The 21,674-nt window shown below is 43.2% G+C and overlaps 1 protein-coding gene across 4 annotated transcripts in view; it reads right to left on the bottom strand.

Moving 5' to 3' along the window:
* CNKSR2 (connector enhancer of kinase suppressor of Ras 2) overlaps positions 1–15,908 on the bottom strand; it is a 221,156-nt gene extending 205,248 nt beyond the window's left edge. For all 4 annotated transcript variants that reach the window (XM_050894846.1, XM_050894853.1, XM_050894859.1 and 1 more), the window contains exon 1: positions 15,845–15,908. In XM_050894846.1, coding sequence (XP_050750803.1) covers positions 15,845–15,908 — 64 coding nt within the window. The remainder of the gene's footprint in view (positions 1–15,844) is intronic.
* Positions 15,909–21,674: the final 5,766 nt, after the last annotated feature.

The following is a 21,674-nucleotide window of genomic DNA, read 5'->3' as shown; positions in this document are numbered from 1 at the left end:
AGCTAGAGCTTACAAGAATGTCAACATTCACAAGGACTATTAATAATGAGTACTCTTCAGGACCTCAACTGATATTTTAACTTGTTTTAATGCATGAACATACTATACAGACTCACCAAATGATCTATTAATCTTATCTGTAGAGCACTTTTAAAAATCCTTAAAGTCCTATTATGACCTGACTCATAATTGGTAACTTAATGAGCAATATGTACTGAAGCCCCTCCTGCCCTTGTAACAAATGGGATGCAGATCCAGCCCATATCCACAGCAACACCATATATCAGTATTTTGTCAAAGCTCTGATATTCCTCATACAGCTTCAAGGAGCTTCTGAAATAGGTTTTGGTAGTGTGTTTGTTTATTTTTCATCAGCACAAATTTGTTTTGTAGTGTCTCGCTTATCATTGTAATAGTGATAAGCACTGTGCAAGATCAAAGCAGACCTACGGTTTGTAGCAGGCAGGAATTTTATACCAAAGGGTTTCCTATTGCTCAAAATCATTTAATCAGATCATCTGTATAAAACAAGAAACTTGCAGTACTTTCCTTTCTCCTTCTATTCATACATTGCCTCTCTCTTTTTATGTATGACAAACTAGGTTATACAGGGCCTACATTTTACAGAGCCTAAGACAAGAGGCAGCCATCCAGTTGGTTTCCGGCACCAAGCCTCTCCCAAAATACCGCATTATGAACTACACACCCTCTCTCCCCTCCTACATTCAGTCAGAATAACAGCGAACCAGATGGCAAATTGTGACAGCTTCTACTGCTCAGCCAGAAGTGTGCACACAACTATTTGGTTACCAGATCTCTCCCTCCAAACAACCTACACAATAATGCACTCCACCTTTTCTGTCATGCTATTCAGGCTGTAACGTCCTTGGTGAATGATCCTCTACTTGGGGATGAAGAAAGGTGCCTACTCAAGCCCCTCTCCATCCCTTCCTTTTGGGGAGGTGGGGGTGGTTGGTCTTCATTTTTAAGACTCTTGTATTTGCAAAAAGAACCCAACTTGTTCAGTCAACAGGCTCGGCAACAATATACTGAATAGAAACCTCATTTGTGAAATTTTAAGCCACTAATAATGACTTTTTCCCTTTTCGATGTGCTACAGAATCTGTACCAACATGACCACCAAAGAATTTGTCAAGAGACTGCTTGACAGCTGCGACAAAAGTTAATGGGGTTGTTAATCCTCAGTCCACCCCACAGCTTTTGGCACAAGAAAGAGATAGGAGGAAAAGCAGGGTACGCATGATTTGTTTAGAAGGTGGCTCCATTTCAACAGCCGATCCGGCTTCCCAGCTGGGTGAAGTTCCTCAGACCTCCAGGTCTCAAATCAGGAGTGACAGGTGGCATGGCAGTCTTCAAGTCCCACCTGTGCACACTCAGATCCGTATGGAAGAAATCAAAGCGCTGCAACACGGAGACCACTGGAAAAACATACAAGGCTTCAAATAACCTGCAGGGCATCAACCAACACTGAGTGCCTAAGAAAGTACAGACAATCCTACCTCTTCACTAAAAAAAGGCATTTTTCCTGCCTGACAGTTTTTAAAAAGGTTGCTAGTAAAGGCATACCGTGTTGTTACGATTTCTTTACTTAAAACACATTCCCAAGCTCCATGTATCAAACTAAATGTTGCTCAACTTAGTCTTGCCATAAAGCTGAGGCATTTACACACACAGAACAAACTGTAGCTTATGATGCTAAACAAGACCAAAAATGTTTTCTGTGTTAATGATTAACAAATCCTTGTATTTTCCAATATATAAAATGCCTTAATGCCTTATTTCTAAGTTATACAAGTCCAAGACAGCAGCGTCCTACAAAACCAACATCAACAAGAAATGAATCTGTCAAAAAGCAAACAATTTCTGCCTACCAAACAGGATATATGGAGAGTAATATAATGGAGTGGTTTTAATTAGCTGGGCATATAAAGCTGTTACAAGACAAATTTCTTTCATTAAAAAAAGCAGCCAGTCGGTTAGAAAGGCTTCAGTGCACTGAAAGCAGAGATGACACAAGGCATTTAACCTTCTCCCTCCCCTGTAATGAGGAGGAGCCAGAGGACTTGTGATGCAATGGGTGACAAGCAGTGTCTTCACCTGCTGCTGAAATACTGGTAACTCCCCAGTAAAGCGAACAATACAGAGGGTCCAGCAGCACATGGGAAAAAGTTCAGCAGTATTAAGAACCATTTTCTGTAATTTTGTTCAGACATGCGGGAGAAGAGTTTCTTACAAATGAAATGTAGGATTTTTAAGGCCTTCCAGTATTGAGTACATAAGTTTTGTGTCTTAGCCAAAAATGGTGCCTTTAACAGTATGGTACGCACAGCAATATGCTGTTACTTTGCATAATGCCTACTTAGTTTCAGCACCAGATACTACAGGTTTTGGTTACTTGGTAAGCATCCCCGCAATTTTCTTCATTACTTATTTGGTTTTGTTTTCCTTTGAATAATCTAAGTGAAATACCTGCTTATTAGTAAAGGCAATTTCTCTTTCCCAGGGTTACATCTCATACCACATGGCTCCTGAGTCAAACACTTGCTTTATACATGCAATTTCAAAAATGTTACAAATATAACTTAAAAAATGAAAAAATAATTCAACATAAAACAAAAGTGACTGAGAATATGGGTGTATGCATAGTACACCTTTTTTCTCCTCTCCACTTAAATTAGTCTGCTTTCCACATCATACATTTGTACCCCAACATACTATTCCCGCTTCCCCCCTTGCTTCAGGCTAGAGGTACACCCCAAAGAAGGGCTACGCCAGCTCCTCCTTCTCCCACAGGGGCCAGGGGACACATCAGAAACATCGATGAAAAACCCACTGCACAGATTATTAGCAGAGGAGTTACTGTGCCCAGGCCCACAGAGAGACTCATGCACTTAAAGACAGAAATTAGATGCCTGAATTTAAGACCAGTCATCAAAAGCCGCTCTTAATCTTTCAGGGTGTGACTGCAGACAGTTTTGTCTGATCAAATTAGGATGGAGACAGACCCATCCTTGTCTCCAAATCCTGTTCTTGCCAATGCCACCCTGGGCACACCAGCCACAGGCACACACACATACATATGCACACACACACCAGCCAGGATGCTCAAGGTATTGAAAAGCACAGGGAACCTTATGCTCCAAGCCCTTGTTCCCAGGAGTATTAAAAGATTCTGGATAAAATGAAGAACAAAATACAGACAGTCCCGAAAGCAAAGCTGGGAATCCAAGACACCCCCTTGCAGCTAAATGGGGATTTGCTGGACAGCAGTTTCTTATTTTTAACGTGGCTTTGGGAACAGAGATTACAAGATATTGTATGAATGTCGGATTGTTCCCCTTCAGTTCAAAACAAGTCATTGTTCTCGGATGGGAAACTGTGGTTTCTCAAAAGACAAACATCCCTTCTTGCTTGTTTCATTAAACTGGCAAAAGAAAATTTAATGCAAATTAAGAAAACTCATATTCAAACAGATCCACTGGAGAAAAACAATTGATATTTATGTGCTGTTGCCACTTTGCACTCATTACAGGGGCTAATGTTTTGCAAGACTCATCTTTTAAACCTTACTAAGCTTATTATTTACTATCTCCTGACAAGCATGACTTCATTTCAAGAGCTGGCACACATCCTATTGTGAGAATCTAATCTTTAATAACATATCCTAATTAAATATGCACGTTTAATGCTAAAAACAAAAGCTAAAATTCAAAGCAAAACAAAAAACATTCATTTGACTAAACAAAGTAATTGGATTAGAGTACACAGAGCAAACTTAAAGGCACATATGCCACAGCAAAAAGTCATTAAGGGAAGGGGGAAAAAAGGTTAAAAAAAAAAAAAACCAAACAGGCAGACAACTATAGCTGGCCTTATCTGACCTCTCTGAACTCCTAGCTAGTTTACTCCCCATCTGTCATATGATAATAACTTTAAAGGGAGCACATTTAAGAACTCATCAAAAGTTCATTCAAGTCAATTGTTCTTATGGTCCTTGATTACACGCAAGAAGGGTGCATTCTTCTAGAAGAGCTACACGGATTTATTTTTCTCAACACTGATGGCTGATTTTTACCATTAAATCATTTACAATTTATCACTTTGTGCTGTTCCACAGCGACAGAACAATCCTAAAATAGTGAGCAGTAAACAAAAACAAATTACCTCTTGAGATTTAAATACCTAATCATGCCACTAAAAAGCTATTTCTATCTATTTGCTCATTTTAAAATTACTGTAATCTGGAAGCCATTTTCTTTCTAGGGAGTACAGTCATAACATTTGACATTACTGAGATGCTTTGAACTCAAAAACTTAGAGCTACAACTTTGTGAACTGCCATAACACTTTCAAAGATTCTATCAAAAGAAAAGTAAATTAGATAAATTTGTAATTTTAGAAACAATTTTATCATCAATTGAAACTAAATCCCAACACACATCCATCTTTTCCTTCAGAGGTCTCATTTTAATTCTTTCTTGAGGTGAATTTTGATTTAGTAGGATTTATCAAAACAGGAAACTCCTTACAGTATTTGAGAGCACTAAACAAGAGGGTACAGGCTTAAGATTTATAGTTTTAATTCTTAGGATAAATACAAGTCAATTACCTTGCAAGAGGTAGACCACATTACTGAACATGTACAAAGTGAGGAAATCTAACGAAATGACAAGACAATATTACAATTCCTAGATGTTATTTAATTCTGCCCATTAGCTGAATTAATTTCATACATATGCAACTGAAGAGTTATGAGCACGTTCATTTTTCCTTTGGATCTAAACGCCACCATTCTTACCACAGCCTGCAATATATTATCAACTGAAAAACAAACATTTTCTAAAGTAAGGGTCTTTTAATTATTTTTTTTATAGGGGACTGGGCAGCAAAGTTTTTATGCAGCTTTACCTTCTTTCAACTAGAAAACAAATTTTCAGGTAATTTTTGGTTTTTTGAAGGAACGCGTCACATATTGAAGTTGTATTTTCAGTTATTCTATTACACAGAGCACTCATTCCTCTAAACAGGAATTTGCGCAGATCTGCAGAGGGGAAAAACATTCAGGACACGGTATCCTGCAGACTCAAGCCCCTGTCCCACAACCCCCGGCATTCGGATGCCCAGGCAGCCACCCACAGCACACCACTCCACCCTGCTTCAGAAAGCAACGGTCCCAGGAAGACGGAGAAAACCCTGTGATCTGATAACACCACCAGAGGCAGTCACTAATTGTCCAGCCTGTTCAGGTTTACTCATTCATATCTCATTAGCATTAGTTACCTCCAGTTCATAATTGAATAGTTCAGTGTGGCTTATAGCCAGCTGAGGGACAACGGTTAGGATGGAAGAGAGAAACTAGATGACGTCCAAATAACTAACAAAAAAGGGGTTTATTGACCAAGACAGCACAAGCAAAGAATCAGTGAGCTCCTTGTTAACTAACTTGGTAAACATTTAGTAACTGAAATTACTTTTAGCCTTCCGCAACAAATTTCATCTTTTATTCATCTAGCGAATACTACATAGCACATGGGGTATATTTGCATAGAAAAGCGATTTTTTGTCTTGCACCAAGTGTTTTGTTTTTCCCAAGACCAGCTTACCAAGGTCGGTAAGCTGGTAAGACCATTTTCAAATACTGACATTTCCATCAGGGAGATGGCTAGCACTCCTTCGCTAGCTTTGCCACGACTCTTGAGCTGTCTTATTCAAGCCAAGGTAGTTACCAGGAACACCAAATCCTTTATTGAAAAGGGAAAAAAAACCCCACAGAAGGAAACATGCTCATCTTAGGAATACAGAAGTTTTATGAGTGCAATGTACCATTCTACTTTCTATAGTTGCTAAGGGTAGCTTCATCATAATTCATGCAGGCATTCAAATGCTATGCCAGTAATGTAATTTGCTAAAGCAGACATTTAAAACAATCCTTTGAAGGCTATGAAATATCCAGTCCTTTTAAAAAATGAGTTTATTTGCTCTCAGGGAGTCCTGTCATATACCTAACTGTCTTATTTTTCTAATGATAAACTGTTCTCCTTCCTTCAAATGTTCAGATTGACACTTATATGGAAATTTCTTATGTGCAATGATTACGCTTCCAGGCTGAACCTCTCTCTCTCAAATCCACACGCAGAGCATGACAAATTATTCAAACTACACTGTGCTCTTGGACTCAATTATCAGGGCTCCAGAAATAGACTTTTGACCACAGACTGCATTAAACAGCTAAGATCCATATGGTTTAAAACATAAAACGAAATAACGGCTAAAGTAATGAAAATTACATCTGATTTTGAAGTCCAGTACCCAACAGTGAAATTACTGATCACAGGTATTTTCAAGAGGACTTGTGGGGCACAACACTCAAGACTACACTAAAAAACATGAAGAGAAATTTAAGAAACAATAAGCCTCCACAATCTAGGTTAAACTAACATATAGTTAGTTTTATTTGAAAATATTTGAAGACCGCAATATTTGAAAAGGGCAATAAACACCTCTCTGAAAAGCAGTAATGACCACTTCATCACCGTGCACTTACAGAAAGTTTTGGAAATGAGTAGAAGCAGACTAGAAAAATAAAAACACACTAACAGATTTGTATTTTTTTTCATATTAGCTCTAATAAAACAAAGCCTACCAAAAAGAGCCATGCTTGACCTCTGAAGAGAAATGGAGACAAAGGGCACACAGTTCTATCCATGACAATAAAACAACAATAAACAAGGCAGCCAGAAGTCAACCAATGCTGAACACTCACGAAGGTACTTTTTGGGTATTTCACCCCATACTTCAGTCACACTTCAGTCAGACTAATGGAGAAGAAAATTGTTATTTGTTTGGTGTTTAAAAGGTGTACACAAAGCAGGACAAGTGTAGATTCACAACAGTTGACTACATCACCTAAGTTATTTTTTCAGAGAGCAACTTCTACTTTGCATTCAACAGGTCCCTTCACCAATATTTCTTGAAAATCTGAAACAAAACAAGGACAAGAATGGCACTGCACCTTGCAAATCAAAATATCAACTGTGTGAAAGCAACCAACAAAACTACAAAGCAATTAAAGAAAGTAAGGCAGGCACATGTCAGTAATAGATATCAATGAAGGGAATCCAGTTACAAAGATTTTAATTATTAACATGGAATATAATCGGGGTGCTAGAGTTAACTCTCCCACTATTATGAAGAATGCCAGCAAGCCTTCAGCAACCACACCTGGTCAAGATTTCAGGTTGTCATCTCACTAAAAACACTAAGGTCTCTTGTCATTCCCATGAAGGGTTTCAGTGTTGACTCAGAGGGAAGAATGCCATCTAGTGAATTACTCAGACAACACTGGCATGTCCCACCTATATTTACCTGGCCTCATTACGCAGAGGATGGTTTCCTTCACCTTCTTATTGACATGAAGATTATCAGGAGAGAAAGAAAAGAAAGAAAGCGAGGCCAGGGAAGAAAAATCTATTTTAAAATAGGTCATTTATAGCTGTAGCTATTGGCAACTGGTGGATCGGGCCAAACTAAAAATAAACTCTATACTTTAACAAAAACAGTAATATTGTAAACTTCTATACGGCTGACAATCATCCTCTATGGGAGGCAAGAGCCCTTTAGAGGTGACCCAGCCAGCTGCTCAGCAGTATCCATGGGTATGTTCACCCTTCCAAATACAAGCGGGCCAAGGAGGAGGTCCCAGCATTACCCCCACTCACAGACACCCTTAGCTGCCACCCCAGCACTCCTCCAGACCATTTTGGCCAGCTCACACAGGAAGATTTCGTTCCACCAGTGGTACTAGACCAAGCGGTGCAAGCATGGCCCCAGCAGTGATATCTGAAGTTACGTGAAAATGGCTTATATGCTTGCGCAGCTCAGCTGGACATCCACTGACCAGCCACAGTGGACACCAGTAAAATCCTAGCAGAGGAGTCTCCACAGCATTCCCAATCAAAAATTCAGCATTACCAAACAAAGACCCTGTTCCACTTAAATCAATGGATGTTTGATGCTGATGCGAGTCTTAAATCATTTATTAAAAAAACCTACCTGAACCTTTATTTTAAAGGCTCAATTAATTCTCACCAACTTTTTGCCCTCTTCCTCACATAACAGAAAAGGTATAATACAAAAGTACAGCACTTTGCATCCCACCATATTAAAATAATACACTTCAGCTGAATATAGTTTAATTACGGCTTACTCTGGTACACTTATATATTAATTAACAGTTTACTTAGAAATTCCCACCATATGGTACTGTAGCAGATGTTAATCATGTAAGGCCAAACACTTCGAAATTACTGTTCTAGGCACTTCATGTGAGGTACCAAGTGCCCTAAATTTCTACTTAAAGGACAAACTGGAAATGCCGAGCACCCTACAAGATCACACTCACAGCTATTTTCTCAAAGATAATATTATTTGGCAGACAAGCAGAACAAAAAGGGCTAGATTTTCAAGCTTCCAGTGCTTTAAAATGACTTGATATACTGAATTCCCTTTGCATAAGAGAAATGCCTGCGCTGGAAACCTCAAGGAAAAATTTGTTTAATCTACCAGACATCTGCTAACCCCCATGTACGGTGAGGGCGAAAAGTGCATATGAGTCGATCCTCGTGTAGCATTCCAGATCTTGGGTGCACCAGACCAACGGACCTGTGTCTTCCAGCCCTTCACCCTTCAATTGCAGGAAAGGACCATTATGAGGAGCAGCAGATGCTTGCTCTTGGACAGTGAGCTATTTTAAATTTAAGAGCAAATGCCCTGCTAGGTCTAACTGTCCCACAAGAAGAAATTAAACTCCCTGCACAGTGCTGCAGGTAGGTTCACGTGGCAGTTGCCTTCCTTTGCATTTTGACTATAACATGGGCCTAATATTGGGCCCCCCAAATTTTTCGTCTTGAAAAACACAACTTATCTCCATCTCCCTAATCCACCTTTTTAGAAAAAGTGGATGCGTTTGACAAGCTGGAAGAGATGAATGAAGAAAATGTGGCATTTCATAGTTTCACGACACAGCCCTTCCAGAACTGGATTTTTTTTAGTAAGGTATTTGGGAACCCTTATCCTACAGCATTTGTCTAGATAACTATTCAGCTTCTAAACTGAAGGTTTAAAGGTTTCATTAAGTAAATTATTTAAGCAGTAAGTGTGATAGTAGGACAGTTTTGTTTTATTTGGATCTAGAAATCTAAAGCTAAGTTATCCTGCTAAAGGTAAATGCTTGCTACAGGTGATCATTGATATAGTTATCCTATGATATCCTATGATTTAATGAGGAAATTATAACTTCTTGAAAAAAAACCCCACAGCATCTACATGGCAAGGAAGTCTGAGGAACGAGCTTTCTCTTTCTCCTGGTTGCATACCTTTGAATGCAAGCCTATACATGAAGAATTTTCTCAGGAAACAGCTTTTCCCTATTCCTCTGGAAATCAGTAACAAATATTACTACTTGACTCTGAGAAATACAGCACAATCAAATGCTACAGTAACTTTACTGAGATTAAATGGTTATCTGCTCTTCTGAGGATCAGACAGAAAGGCTAGACCATTTGCCAATTTGGGTTTTAGGAGATAAAACTGCCTGTTTTATTATTGCCGGTGCACTAAAAGACAACTACTTGCAAAGATTCTAAAAATACATCTGTATATATATTTCAGAACTCTCATCTGAAAAGTGATCTGGTTTATATCGCTGCCTTGCAAAATTCTTGACACCCATTAACCAGAAAAGGCATTTGTAAATTGCTTGGTTTAATACTGCAGTGTGCAAATAAATCTGAATAAGATCAGAATATAGAGCTTCGCTGAACTGTTGCAAAAAACCACTTGAGAAAACATATTGTGAGGCCATATTTAAACTAACAGATGTTTCAGAAACAGAACAATATGTTCAAACAAAATAAAGGTGTAAACGGGCAGTGTTAAAAGAGCTTCACAACTAGCACGTTCATTTCAGTAGTGAGTGAGATCACCTCATCTAGGAAAGCTCCCTCCCAAAAAGATCATTAATTTAGAAAAGAACTCTCATGTCATGCCTAAAATTTGGCTGCATGAATTATTTGCAGAGTGGCTGCTTATGTAACATTGCATTTGCTATGGCAACACCAGGGCTGTTAGGCTTTGTCACATCCCCGTTTCAACTGCAGTTTCATTTTCTGCTGATGAAGAATGGCAGGAGAGGTTTTCTAATCACAAACCAAGATGCCCTAAAACACATCACCGTGACTGATGTGGTGGCCATTGGTACTGCTAAAACTCCTAATGTCAGAAGGGCAAGCAAAAGGTGAGAGATCCACAGGAAAAATAAACAAGCTAAAGAGAGAGATCTTCCAGCGCTGTTTCAAAGCCGGAGTCCTTAAGACTAAAGTTTGGACTAGCGCAGTTTGACTCTTGACTATCTGTCTTTGCACAAACTCCCCTCTCCAAAAAGACCCCCAACTTGTCTTACTGAAATTCCTACTACTTTCTTACAAATCGAGTAACTATCTATAAATTAAAAAGTTCAGGAGTTCATTGAAATTAAGCTCCAACTATGGCACTATTTCATATTTTTCTTCAGCTTTTCCACAGCTTTTCTTGCTAGACATTACAGTAAAAGTCATAACTCCATTTAATAGCATCACTTCAAAGCTAATGGAGTACTACATGTACCCTCCAATACTGCAAAATTTCAGTTTGCTTTTCTTGGAGAAAAAAAAAGCTTTAATGCTGATGAATTGTAAAACACCTGATCTATTCCACATATGGCACTTAGCAATGACTATTCAAGTTGATGACTATTCTGCAGCTCATCAGTCATCTACACAAGCTTCACAAGGAACTAAAGTTTCAGAATTCAAGCATTTTTCATACTCTTAAATATCCAGCTTTTGTTTCCCTGAGACAACTCAGCCTTTTCCATATTATTTCTAACAGTCACATTTGTTAAGGGCCCTACCAAAAGCAATATGAAGGGAAGTAGCGTAAGAAAGCACCTTTAACTCAATAAACCATTGAAAAACCCAAAAAGACGGACAGAACTGAAAGCTCGAAATGAGGCACATACGTATGTGCAAGCACACCTCCTCTCTACCATGAAGTAGATGCTCACAGGCCTTTGTAGCACTATAGTCCAGCCTACACTCCAGAAAAAGCTCTCTCCTAAACTCTGTCCATAACACAGTCTACTTCAGAGAAAGCCAAGGCAAAAAGTGAGGTAGATCTGATGATAGTGACCCTGAATACAGGAGTCATCCTTACTGTTTTTCAGACCTAAATCCATTTGCTCGATCCCAGCGCTGCGAGAGGGTTTGTGCCTTCACTGCTAAGCTTCCCTGTTGCTACCTAATGGTTCAGGAACTGCAGCAGGACCTGGGTGTTGCCACAGAAGTCCTAGGGCTCTGCACATGCAGGAACAGGAGTAAAAGGATCCCCATGGCAACATTTGTTTTAAATCATTATTAAGCATTAGAGTCTTTCGTTTCAGAGCATTCCCACAAACTCCTGCATTCTCTTGACGAATAACACGTAATTCCCGTTACACCCAGTGGAGCACAGTTGTCGGCAGCCCGTGATGACTCCGTGCAAACGCACACGCTACTGAAAATGGACATGAACTTCTGTATGTGAAGAGCAGACAGAAACTCAGTTCTTAAATCCATGTAATATTCAGTCATCCAAATGGGGAACTTTTGCACTCTGCTTTCGCTTTGCTAGCGCATTCGTGTTTCTCCTTCTCTTCCCCCAGTCCTTCTAAATATTTGCATCCTTCTAAAACGCTGGTAGAATAGACTTTATAGAGGTAAAAAGCCCCCATTCCTCAGCATTAGAAGCCTTTAGAGCAACTCCGTGCCTCAGATGTCAGCTTCTTGAGTATGACTACCATTACAACAGTTTAAGCTGTATGAGTTTAGCATAAGCTCTACGAGCTGTCATTCAGCAAACAAAAAATAAATATTTAACCTTTGTTAGATAACTTAATATCGATTTTTCCAGGTGGATTGCCTTTTTGAACAGATTCTGCCACTGAGAGATTGGTACTGAATTAAAACTAGAATATCGTTAAAAGCAGCAAGTCCTTATCAAACTACAGCCATTATAAATAACCTCAGACAAAAGAAGTTAAACTACAAGACTCAGTTAAAAGCATCCTGATGTTTAGAAAGTAATGCCATGTCTGAGTTTTCTCAGTGCCTCAGAAATCTAAAACACATCTGACATGTTCCCTTCCTGAGTCAGTGAAAGCCATGACGTTCAACGGCGCTCGCCTATGCAACGTGTCAACGTCTTGCAACGCGGCAGTGGAATCCACACATGTCCTCCAAAGGGGAGGCAGAGGAGGTGATTGACACAGTTTCAGCTCACTGATCCATGCAGGGCCTTTAAAATTAGTACTAAATATATAAAAGCAAAATAATACACAGTTTGAATCAATTTAAATATTCATTCTATCCTTCACATACAATATGCCATCCTGTGGGAGAGATGAGCTAATCCATCTGCTCTTCTTCCAGCTCTGTGACAGTTAATCTTCCTTCAGTGGGTTCATTTTAAACCATACAAAAACTCATATGCTGACACAGGCTCCACTTGTTTTGTCCTTTTCATTTGCAAACTTTTAATTGGTACTTTGGTCCACAACTTCTTATCGTACGCATTTTCATAGGTCGAAATTTAGGTAGTCACTTATTTGCTTAAGCAGTTCCAGGTACAGCAGTGTTAGAATCCATAGGTTATTAAAGGATCCATAGACCAACCGTGTATACCAAGGAATTAAAAAATGAGAAGATACTGGAGAGACTGTATTTATTCCATGAATACCCACGGTCTTGAGCCTGCTCCCTATCCAGCCATCCAGTCCAGAGCTCAGCACTTTTATCTAACACTTTTGAGTGAGAATACTTTCCCTGTCTTCATTTCTCACATCTTTTAATATTAGGCCCGATGCTTTATCACTGCCCTGAACAAAATGCCACTGAGGTAATGGTTCTTTTGCCTAAATAAAGAATTCCAGACAGGGCCTTTTATTGCAAACTTTCAGGTCATACCAGCAAGACCATCACAAAAACACTGAGAGCAATAAAATCTAAAGTGTTTCATTTCCCCTTACTTTCAGATAACTGTAAACAATGTTAAACAGTAGGATTTTCCTCTTTCAGGAAAGATTTTGCTTTGAACATTGAAATCTATTTTGAAGAATGCTCTTTACAGAGCTGCTCTGAGCAGGCATATTACATAGCAGGGCACTTAGTTTAAGGAAGAGGTTAAAACAGAGTTCAACATTTATAATTCTGTAAAATAACCCTAGTAAGTCAGCAAAATATTCTCGCATCTTGAAGTTTAATGCAATTTATGCAAACCAGACTTGACTGCTGCTAATGCAAAGACCACTAACGCACTCACCCCAAAGTTCTCATAACAAAGATATGTTCATGTTTTACTCATTGAACTGTCTTGGGTACCTCTTAAAACACAAATAAGCTATTTTTGAGACTTTCAGAAATGTAATTTGTTGGAGACAATGTGTTTAAGGCAGCAGCAGAACATTTTTTCACCTGAATTTCAATAACAATGTTTGTAACACTACAAATGATAAGCGAGGAAAACGAAGTTGTTGCAGCCAAGACCACTTGCCCTTATCCACTACCGTCCTTCCTCCAAATTCGGCAAGGTGTGATCCATCAGACAGGACCAGACCTGCCCATGGCTGCTGGTCATACTCATTTCCAGGCTCAACTTCTGAAACTATAGTGGCTATCTAGGTGGTTTTCCTCAAACAGTGATCGTCAAAGGCAAGTGCCTTCTCTCTTTGCACCTCACTCTCAATGAAGGTTCATCTGCAATTCAGAATGCAAAATGAAGAAATGAAAGCTTGAAGCAACATATATGTGTTTGCTTAGTAAAAATGAAAGTACTCCAGAGAAACAACCAAGCATTCGCACCAAAATAAACAGGGTAAACACTAAAAAGCAAGCTTCATAATCCAAAAAGTAGGCATGATTACAATAACCGCCTCTTTTGTAAAGTTCACATAATTATTTTTAAAAACAGATCTACAGCTCTGTGTGTTAGTCACAGGTTTCTAACCACAAACATTTATCCAGCCTCACAATTTTTAATGTTATCATTTAGTCAGCCTGTTGTTTTTAAATAACTGATTTTATATTGATGCAATACAAAAGCAGAGTATGCGATGCACTTCACCTGTCATTTATGAAAAGTATTTGATGCATTACATTTTTGAAGTGTTTTAAAAATGCACTATCTGCAAATTCATTATTTTTTCTACATTCCCAAAACATGGGGGAGGAATCTCAGACATTAATTTGAAAAAACTCCCACACAATCTTTTTTTTTTTTCCAGAAGTAAAAATGTTGGAAGCTAAATAGCTGTAATAAAACATTCTTAAGTTGAAAAGGGTTTGCTTTTAATACTGATCATCTGTAGCTTCTTCAAGTTTTTTATTAATATTTACTAATTTCTTAGGATATGAAGTATCACATTATTCTTTATTATTATTATTCTGTGGATTGAGAATGCTTCAGAAACAGCAAAACTATGTATGTTACTGAATATAATTATAACTCAACAGCTATAAATGCCAGGATTGAATAACTGAAAACATATGCTATATGCCTGAAATTTTAAGGATGATGAAACTGTCACATTAGTAGCACACAGCATGTTATAAAGAACTCCCACAATGTAGCAGTTGTTCAAAAGTTGTACCCATCCGGTCATTCTATCTTTATAAAAAGATATATAATACTAGATGGTGATTTATTCAAAACACAGCTGCAGCGTAACTCAAAGGTAATAACAAAAAAAAAAAAACAACAAAAAAACCCCCACAAAACCCACCACAAAAAGACCTTTTTAAATACCAGTGTTAAAGCCATATTGGTGCACGCAGAATAACAGAAAAGCTTTCCAGAAAGTCCAAATTTTATTCTCATTACACTTTATTTTGGGGGAGGACAGGTGAGGGAGCGGGAGAAGCAGAGCAGCAGTACAAATACACGTCAGCCCCGCGGACTCTTCCAGGCTAATGTAAATCACGGATCTTTAAATGCCGCCCCTGTGGCCGGGGATCGCGACCCCCCGATGTGTAGGTGTAGGTGCCCTCGGCCCGGCCGGAGGAGCGGGCTGGGCGCCCTCCGCCCGGCCAGGCGGTTTCACGGCAGCGGGGGCGGGGGGGGGGGGAGGGGGGGGGCGGCAGCCCCGGCGCTCCCGGGGGCGCGGACCGACCCACCGACCCCGCCGCCTGCGGAGTCCCCCCGCCCCCCGCGGTTGCAGCCGTGACCCCCGCAAGGGCGAACGCCCCACGTTAGGTTAAACTTTTATTTCGCGATTCTTTTCGCACCGCATCTGCCGGGAGCAGCCGGCCACGCTCCTCGCATCCCCTCGCTGCTGGGGGGGGGGGGGGGGACACGACGACGACAGCCCCATCGCCACACCGCGGCCGCCGCCCGGGAGCATCCCGGGCTCCCCTTGGCACAGCCTTTCCCCCGTCCCCGTCCCCCCCCGGCTTTATGGGCCGCCGGGGGTCGCCAGCCGCCCCCCCTCTGCGCCCGGGGGCGGAGGGGGGAGCGCGGCCCCGCGCTCCGGGGCAGCCCGGAGCCCCCCGGCCCCCGCGCTGCTCCCTCGCCCCGGCAGCGCGGCCCCGACGACCTCCCTCCTCCCTTCCCACCCCCCAGCCAAAAGGTGGGGGGAGCCGGCGGTGCCGGGAGGCGGGACCCCGGCGCGGGGGAAGCCGCGGAGCTCTCCGCACCTGCGGGGATGGGCGGGGGTGATGGGAGAGGGGCACCGCGCAGCCCCGGCGCCGCTCCTCACCTTTCATCCAGTCGACGACTTGGCTCGGCGACCACTTACTGACGGGCTCCATGATGAGGGCCATGGGGGGCTCGGGGGCGCGGGGCTCGGGCGGCCGCCGCTCTCCGGGCGAGGGGCGAGGCTGTGCGGAGCGGCGGGACGGCGCTGCCCGGAGCCCGAGCGGCGGCGGCGGCGGCGGGAGGAGAGAGCCGCTAAATCCCCGCTTGCCTCCGCTCCGCTCGCTCGCTCGCTCGCCGCCTCTGTGCCTCCCTGGGGATTTCAGTTCATGTTGCCGGCTCGGCGGGGAGGGGGAGGAGGAGGAGGAGGAGGAAGGGGAGGAGGCGGCGGCGGCACGCTCCGACGCCTCCCGCCCCCGCAGACCCGCGGGCAGCGGCGGCGGATCCCGCGGCCCCCTCCGAGAGGTCGGTCCCCGGGCGGCGGCGGCGGCGGAGCGGCGAGCGGGGGACTGGCTCGGCTCGGCTGCTCCCGGCTCTGCCCGCCGGCTCCCGCGGCTCTCCGCGGCCGCGGCTGCCGCGCCGGTGTCTTTTTCTCCTGGCGGAAATGACGAGGCGGCTCCTGCCACCCGAAAATATCTCCAAGTGAAATGGGAAGCGACACCCGACGGCCGCCCTGGGCGGGGGAGCGGGGTGCGGGGCCGGGATGACTCGCAAGGTGCCGGCGGCGGGGGGGGGGGGGGGAGGGCAGGGGGAGCGGGGCGGGCCTGGGGCGGCGGCAGCGCCGAGCACCTGCTCCCGCCGCGGCGGGGGCCGCGGGGGGTCCCTGCGGGGGAGCGCAGCCAGCGGCACCGAGGTGGCGTTTGGGGTTTGGGTTTGTTGGGGTTTTTTTCCCTTGGAAAAAAGCATCGCTGCGTGGGCGGGAAAGGTTGGTTTGGTTTTGGGGTTTGGTTTTTTTTTTTTCAGTAAAGCCCGACTGTAAAACGGCTGTGATGGACGGTGTCGCCGAACGCCTCGAGGGAGCCGTGCTGGCGGGCAGCGCAGATGGGGTGGCGGCCTTCGGCCGGGGTCTGCTGGCGGCCCGGAGAGGAGAGGAGCTGCACCTTGTTATTTTGCCTGCCTCACCCCGAGGGTGCAGTAATGGGGCGAACGGGAGTGAGGTCAACCAGCAGAATCGGGGTAGGAATTAGGCAGCCTCAGCAGGGGGAGGGCACTGCGGGGGGCTCCTCTGCCCTTGCTGTCCCCTGAGTTGCACCACCAAGGTATGGTGGCTGCAGGTGTGAAAATCCACTGTCCCTGCAGCAGTCATTGCTGGAGCTGTTCGTCTTCTCCTCGTTGTGTCCCCCCAGGCTGCATCGTCCTGGAGACTACCCCGAGGGGGCAATTCCCACAGACCCTGTGCCACAGTGTCTGTTTGTAGGAGTCCTTCCCAAGTGCAGAGCAATTCCTCCTAGGATGGCTGTGGGTGCTTTTCAGGCACCCTTGCTAGGAGCCTCTGCTCTGAGGAGGTGGCGGCCCCCCCCCAGAGCTCCAGGCAGAGGATAAATACTGCTAAAGGGTGTTTTCCTGCTAATGAGTTGGCCAGTGCACAGCTTTGCCTGCATTTGCATTCGCCCTGCTTCTCCTGCCAAGGCTGAGGCGACGGCCATCGAGATGTTCCCTCTGATGGTGTTGGCTGCTGAACGCCAGCTGCTGACGCTGACATTTAATATCTGTACATGAGGAAAAAAAGAGGATTCCCTCAGCCCTGAAGTGGCAACGGCGAAGGCGTCTCTTTGCATGGCATGGGCAGCAACAGAAGCTTTCCTATGTTGGTATATGGGGCTGAAGTACTAGTGATGAGGGCCAGTAAGGCACTCATAGGGTTGGTAACACCTCTCCTTGGAGACCCAGGAAGAGTCTCCCTAGCAGCGTTAGACTTGACCCTCACTTTAAAGGTTGTACTTATCCTTGAGAAGAAACTTCTTTTTACTTAAAACTGGGGCTTACACACTGTAACTTCCTCGAATTTGGCTCTAGACATGTCTCCTGTGTCACATTCCTGCCAGCACACTGACGAGGCAGTCTGCTTCTAAAGAGGTTGCGTTACCTGAAGCCACTGAAACAATAAACCTCACTTGCAAATTAAGGCTGACTTTTTTCCTTATGAAGGGTTTGAAAGGTATGCAGGCTCCTTACATACTGGGTTATTGTTGTTGAAAGAGCGTGTCATAATTTTAATTAGAAACCAGTAGTTTGAAAGGTTTAGAAGTAAATACCCAAGATCAGACTGAAAGCTGGCATATAATTTATAACACCTTTGTGTAATTCTCATTGTGTTGAAAAGTTCTTCATGGGTGAGGAGAGCGAAAGTGAGTTCTCAGTACATATGTATGAAATTGTGTAGTTCATCATTATGGCATGCACTGGGATCCTTATAACTTGCCAGGGTAATTTGTAGCTAAAGAGAGTTTCTCAGTAAAGCATCTGTGACCCAGTACTGTCCCAGTGGTCAGTATCTGTTACTTTTAAAGCCCCTTTGTAGTGGTTCTAGCAAATTATGGAATGGTAAAAGGGAGCTTACTCCCCCACTTCAGTAAATAGATGATGTGTTGAGCATGGGATCTAATTACCTTTATTATTCTTCTCATAGAGCATAGCCGTCTCATAAATACTGGGGTAAATCCCACTGTTTTACTTGGTTCTTGTTTCAGTCTCACTGAAGAGCATTGCCTTGGCTATGGTGGGGAGGATTTGGCTCACTATGAGTGATGATAAAATTATCCAGCCATGGTGTTTAACTTGATGACCTATTACAGCGATGAATTCTATAGTCAGGACGTGCTACATAAAAGTATTTTTTTAATTTGCTCTAAATTTATTGCTGCCTGATTTTATTATTGTTCTCTCTTTCTGGGGTAGGAAGTCAAAAGGAGAGCTGAATGACTTTTCATGCTGACCTTCTTAAACTAAAGTGTCTCAGCCAAAATGCCTTAACCAAAGTCTTTTGGCTGTTTTCATCTTTCAGTTTAGTGGCCCTCATCTTGCTGTCACACCTGCATGAGTCAGGCCTTTTATGTAAAGCGTATGGGACAGGCTTTTGCAGAGGTGCTGAACTGCATAATTAGGTCCTAACTCATCTTTTATAATTACTTTGGTCCATATAGTGCATTAAAAATTACTGTGTTTAAAAAAATATATCTAAATATACGTGTCCTTGTTAGGTAAGTCTCAATTTATTAGGTAGTAGATGTAAAAGTAAGTAGACAGTAAAATTCAATATTGAAAGAAAAATAAAAAGAACAGGAATGAGTTTACAACTAAAGTACAAGCCTGAGCCCAGCAGTATAGACTATATATCTGCTTAAATATCCATTCCCCGAACATCCATGGACGTGGATGGATATCCCCAGCAGATAAGTTTGGGCGCACACGTCTCCTGGATCAGCACCTCAGCCTGCAAGCTCCCAGAAGATGTTGCCTTTCTGTCATGGTACATTGTCAAAAACAAAACTCCCTAGAGTTTGACTGGCAGTTGTAGCTGCTACAGCAATACAAATTGTAAATAATATCAGTAAATAGTTCAAGTATGTCTAATAATAGGCTTTTTGTGCCTATTTAATCAATAGGACAACTCCTGAAGTAGAGCACTGCTCAGCCTGAATAATGGTGGCAGAATTAGATCCAAGTTAAAACACTGGTACATTGAGTGTGCATTTGTTTTATGTGTATGAAGCCAGACTCTCCAGTGGGTACCAGTGATAGGTACAAGCATAACTGTGCGTTCCCCAGAAACTTCATGGACTTTCTGCTAGGGTCTCTAGAAAACATACAAGATGCTGAGCAATGACAAGTTGAAATCTTGCCCTGAAATTAGGGAAAGGCATTTAGCTCTCAAAAGATGTTGTTTCTGGTGCTGGATATTAAAGCAGATTCTTCAACAGGAAGGAAGATGAAAACAAGTGGAGGTAAACTAACAATAACTAAAGCTGAGGTCTAATAAACCCAGCTGGATTAAAAAAAAACAACAAAGAGAAAAAGCTAATACTTTCTTCAAGTTAAGAAAGCTTGTTTGTGTTTTGATAAGAAATAAATTCCTCATTTTTACAAGGGAGTCTTTATTTGATAAGAATCGAGCTCTTCTATCGGTATTAGCTCATGCCTCAAATATCTGCTTTGGATGCTGTATGCACGTTACTAGAGAGTACTTTATTCCACCGCTTGGGACAACGTGTAAAGCAAGTTGCTACTCTCCTTGAATAAAGACACTGGGTTTGTTCCTTGCCTGGTAGGGCTGCCATCTGTCCTCTGTTCCCCGGAGTCTTTTTGCCTTCAGGGTGGTGTCTGAGCGGATGCCTTGTCAATGTAAGGATTGCTGTCCCTGCCAGGGCAGACGTCTTCCAAGGGGAAGTGGGAATGACCGGGAGGGGGAGGGAAATAACGAATAGCCTTGGTGCCAGGGGGCCGTGGGCAAGTAAAGGACGAGGAGGAAGGTTCATGGCAGAGCAGAGGTGCAGTGAGGTAGTAAGCCTCTGAGGAGGGTAGAGGCAGGGCAGATCAGGAAAGTTTAGAGGAGCAGAGGGGCTTAGATGGAGTTGGAGACCCAAGCCAATTCAGAGGGACACACCGTACTGACCGGTTGTCCCTGGCACCGGAGCAGCGGGGAGGTGTGAAGGCCCTGGGGTGGGGAGGAGGTCCATCCCGGCTGAGAAGAGCAGGCGGCTCTCCCGCCTGTGCCTCGGGGGGCTGCGTGCCCCACCGGCAGCCGGCTGTCGCTGACTCCACGTCCATGGGCAGCCTCTACCCATATGACGCAGAGGCCAGAAAGACAATGACCATTAATTTGGGGCCTACACTGAGATCTCGCTGTTTCCTCGTTTCTCACCACTCATTTCCTTCAACCTGCCTGAAAGCACAAGTCTTTTAAAATAGTATTTCAAAAGCAAGTATCTTGCCCTTAAAGTATATGCCTTACATCCCTGATGGTTTAATTTGACATAAATATGGGGGGGGAGTGTTGTGCAATTGATATTGTTTTTGTATAATCAGGAATAGAAATCGTAATCCCCCAAAGATGTTTAATAATTTAAAGTATTCAGAACTCAATTAAGGCTATTAAGAGATTAGAAATTAGATTAAAGGTGGCTAAAGGGTAAAAATTCAAGGACTTCCAACACCTTTTGTAATACAAAGGCTCTTAAAAAATGAACAGGCTGAGAATTTCCCCAGGAAATTCCTATCATTTTAATTAGGTTTCTTCATTTAAAATAAAAAAAGAAACCGCTCCATACACAATTTGAGTCCCACTGCCTCTCTTAAACAGTGGACTCAAGTAATTGCCTGCTGAGACCTCCTGCTTCCCCAGGTTTGGGGGGACATGCAAACGCTTAATAGATTTTGAAGATCAGGAGGGACCACCGCGACCATCTGACGTGTCCTCCTGCATTGATGCCTGCCGAAGAATTTCTCCCAGCCTTTCCTGCAGTGAGGGGAATTATCTTTCCTCTGATCATATCTTTTCTCCGCACCAAATTGTATCCATTTCTCATTTCCTTCTGTATGGAGTCAAGTGGCTGGTTCATTTTGTCACTGAAAACGACAGGAATCCCTGGCAATGTGACGGGCTCTTGTCTTTCGGCATCCCATGATTGCTCCCAGCCGAGGCTCTTGGTGCAGCTTCACGGCGATGCGATGCTGCCATGGGGAAAGAGCAATGCTGCCATGGGGAAGGTGCGAGCCGGCGGCAGAGGGGCGGTGGATGTGTCCCTGAAGATGCAGAGGGCTTTTCGGGAGCGTTAGCCACCCGGTTGGAGGTGTGGGGGGAGCTGCCATCTCAAAAGAACAGTTTGCTGTTTCTTCAAGAAAATAAATACACATAGGTGGTATTACGTGGGCCTTCTCGTTTTCTTTTTTTAGGC

The sequence above is a fragment of the Gymnogyps californianus genome, chromosome 1, assembly GCF_018139145.2.
Source record: "Gymnogyps californianus isolate 813 chromosome 1, ASM1813914v2, whole genome shotgun sequence".
NCBI classification, from domain to species: domain Eukaryota; kingdom Metazoa; phylum Chordata; class Aves; order Accipitriformes; family Cathartidae; genus Gymnogyps; species Gymnogyps californianus.
Note: the sequence above shows the minus strand (reverse complement) of the source record. Positions and strands in the feature narration are given on the sequence as shown.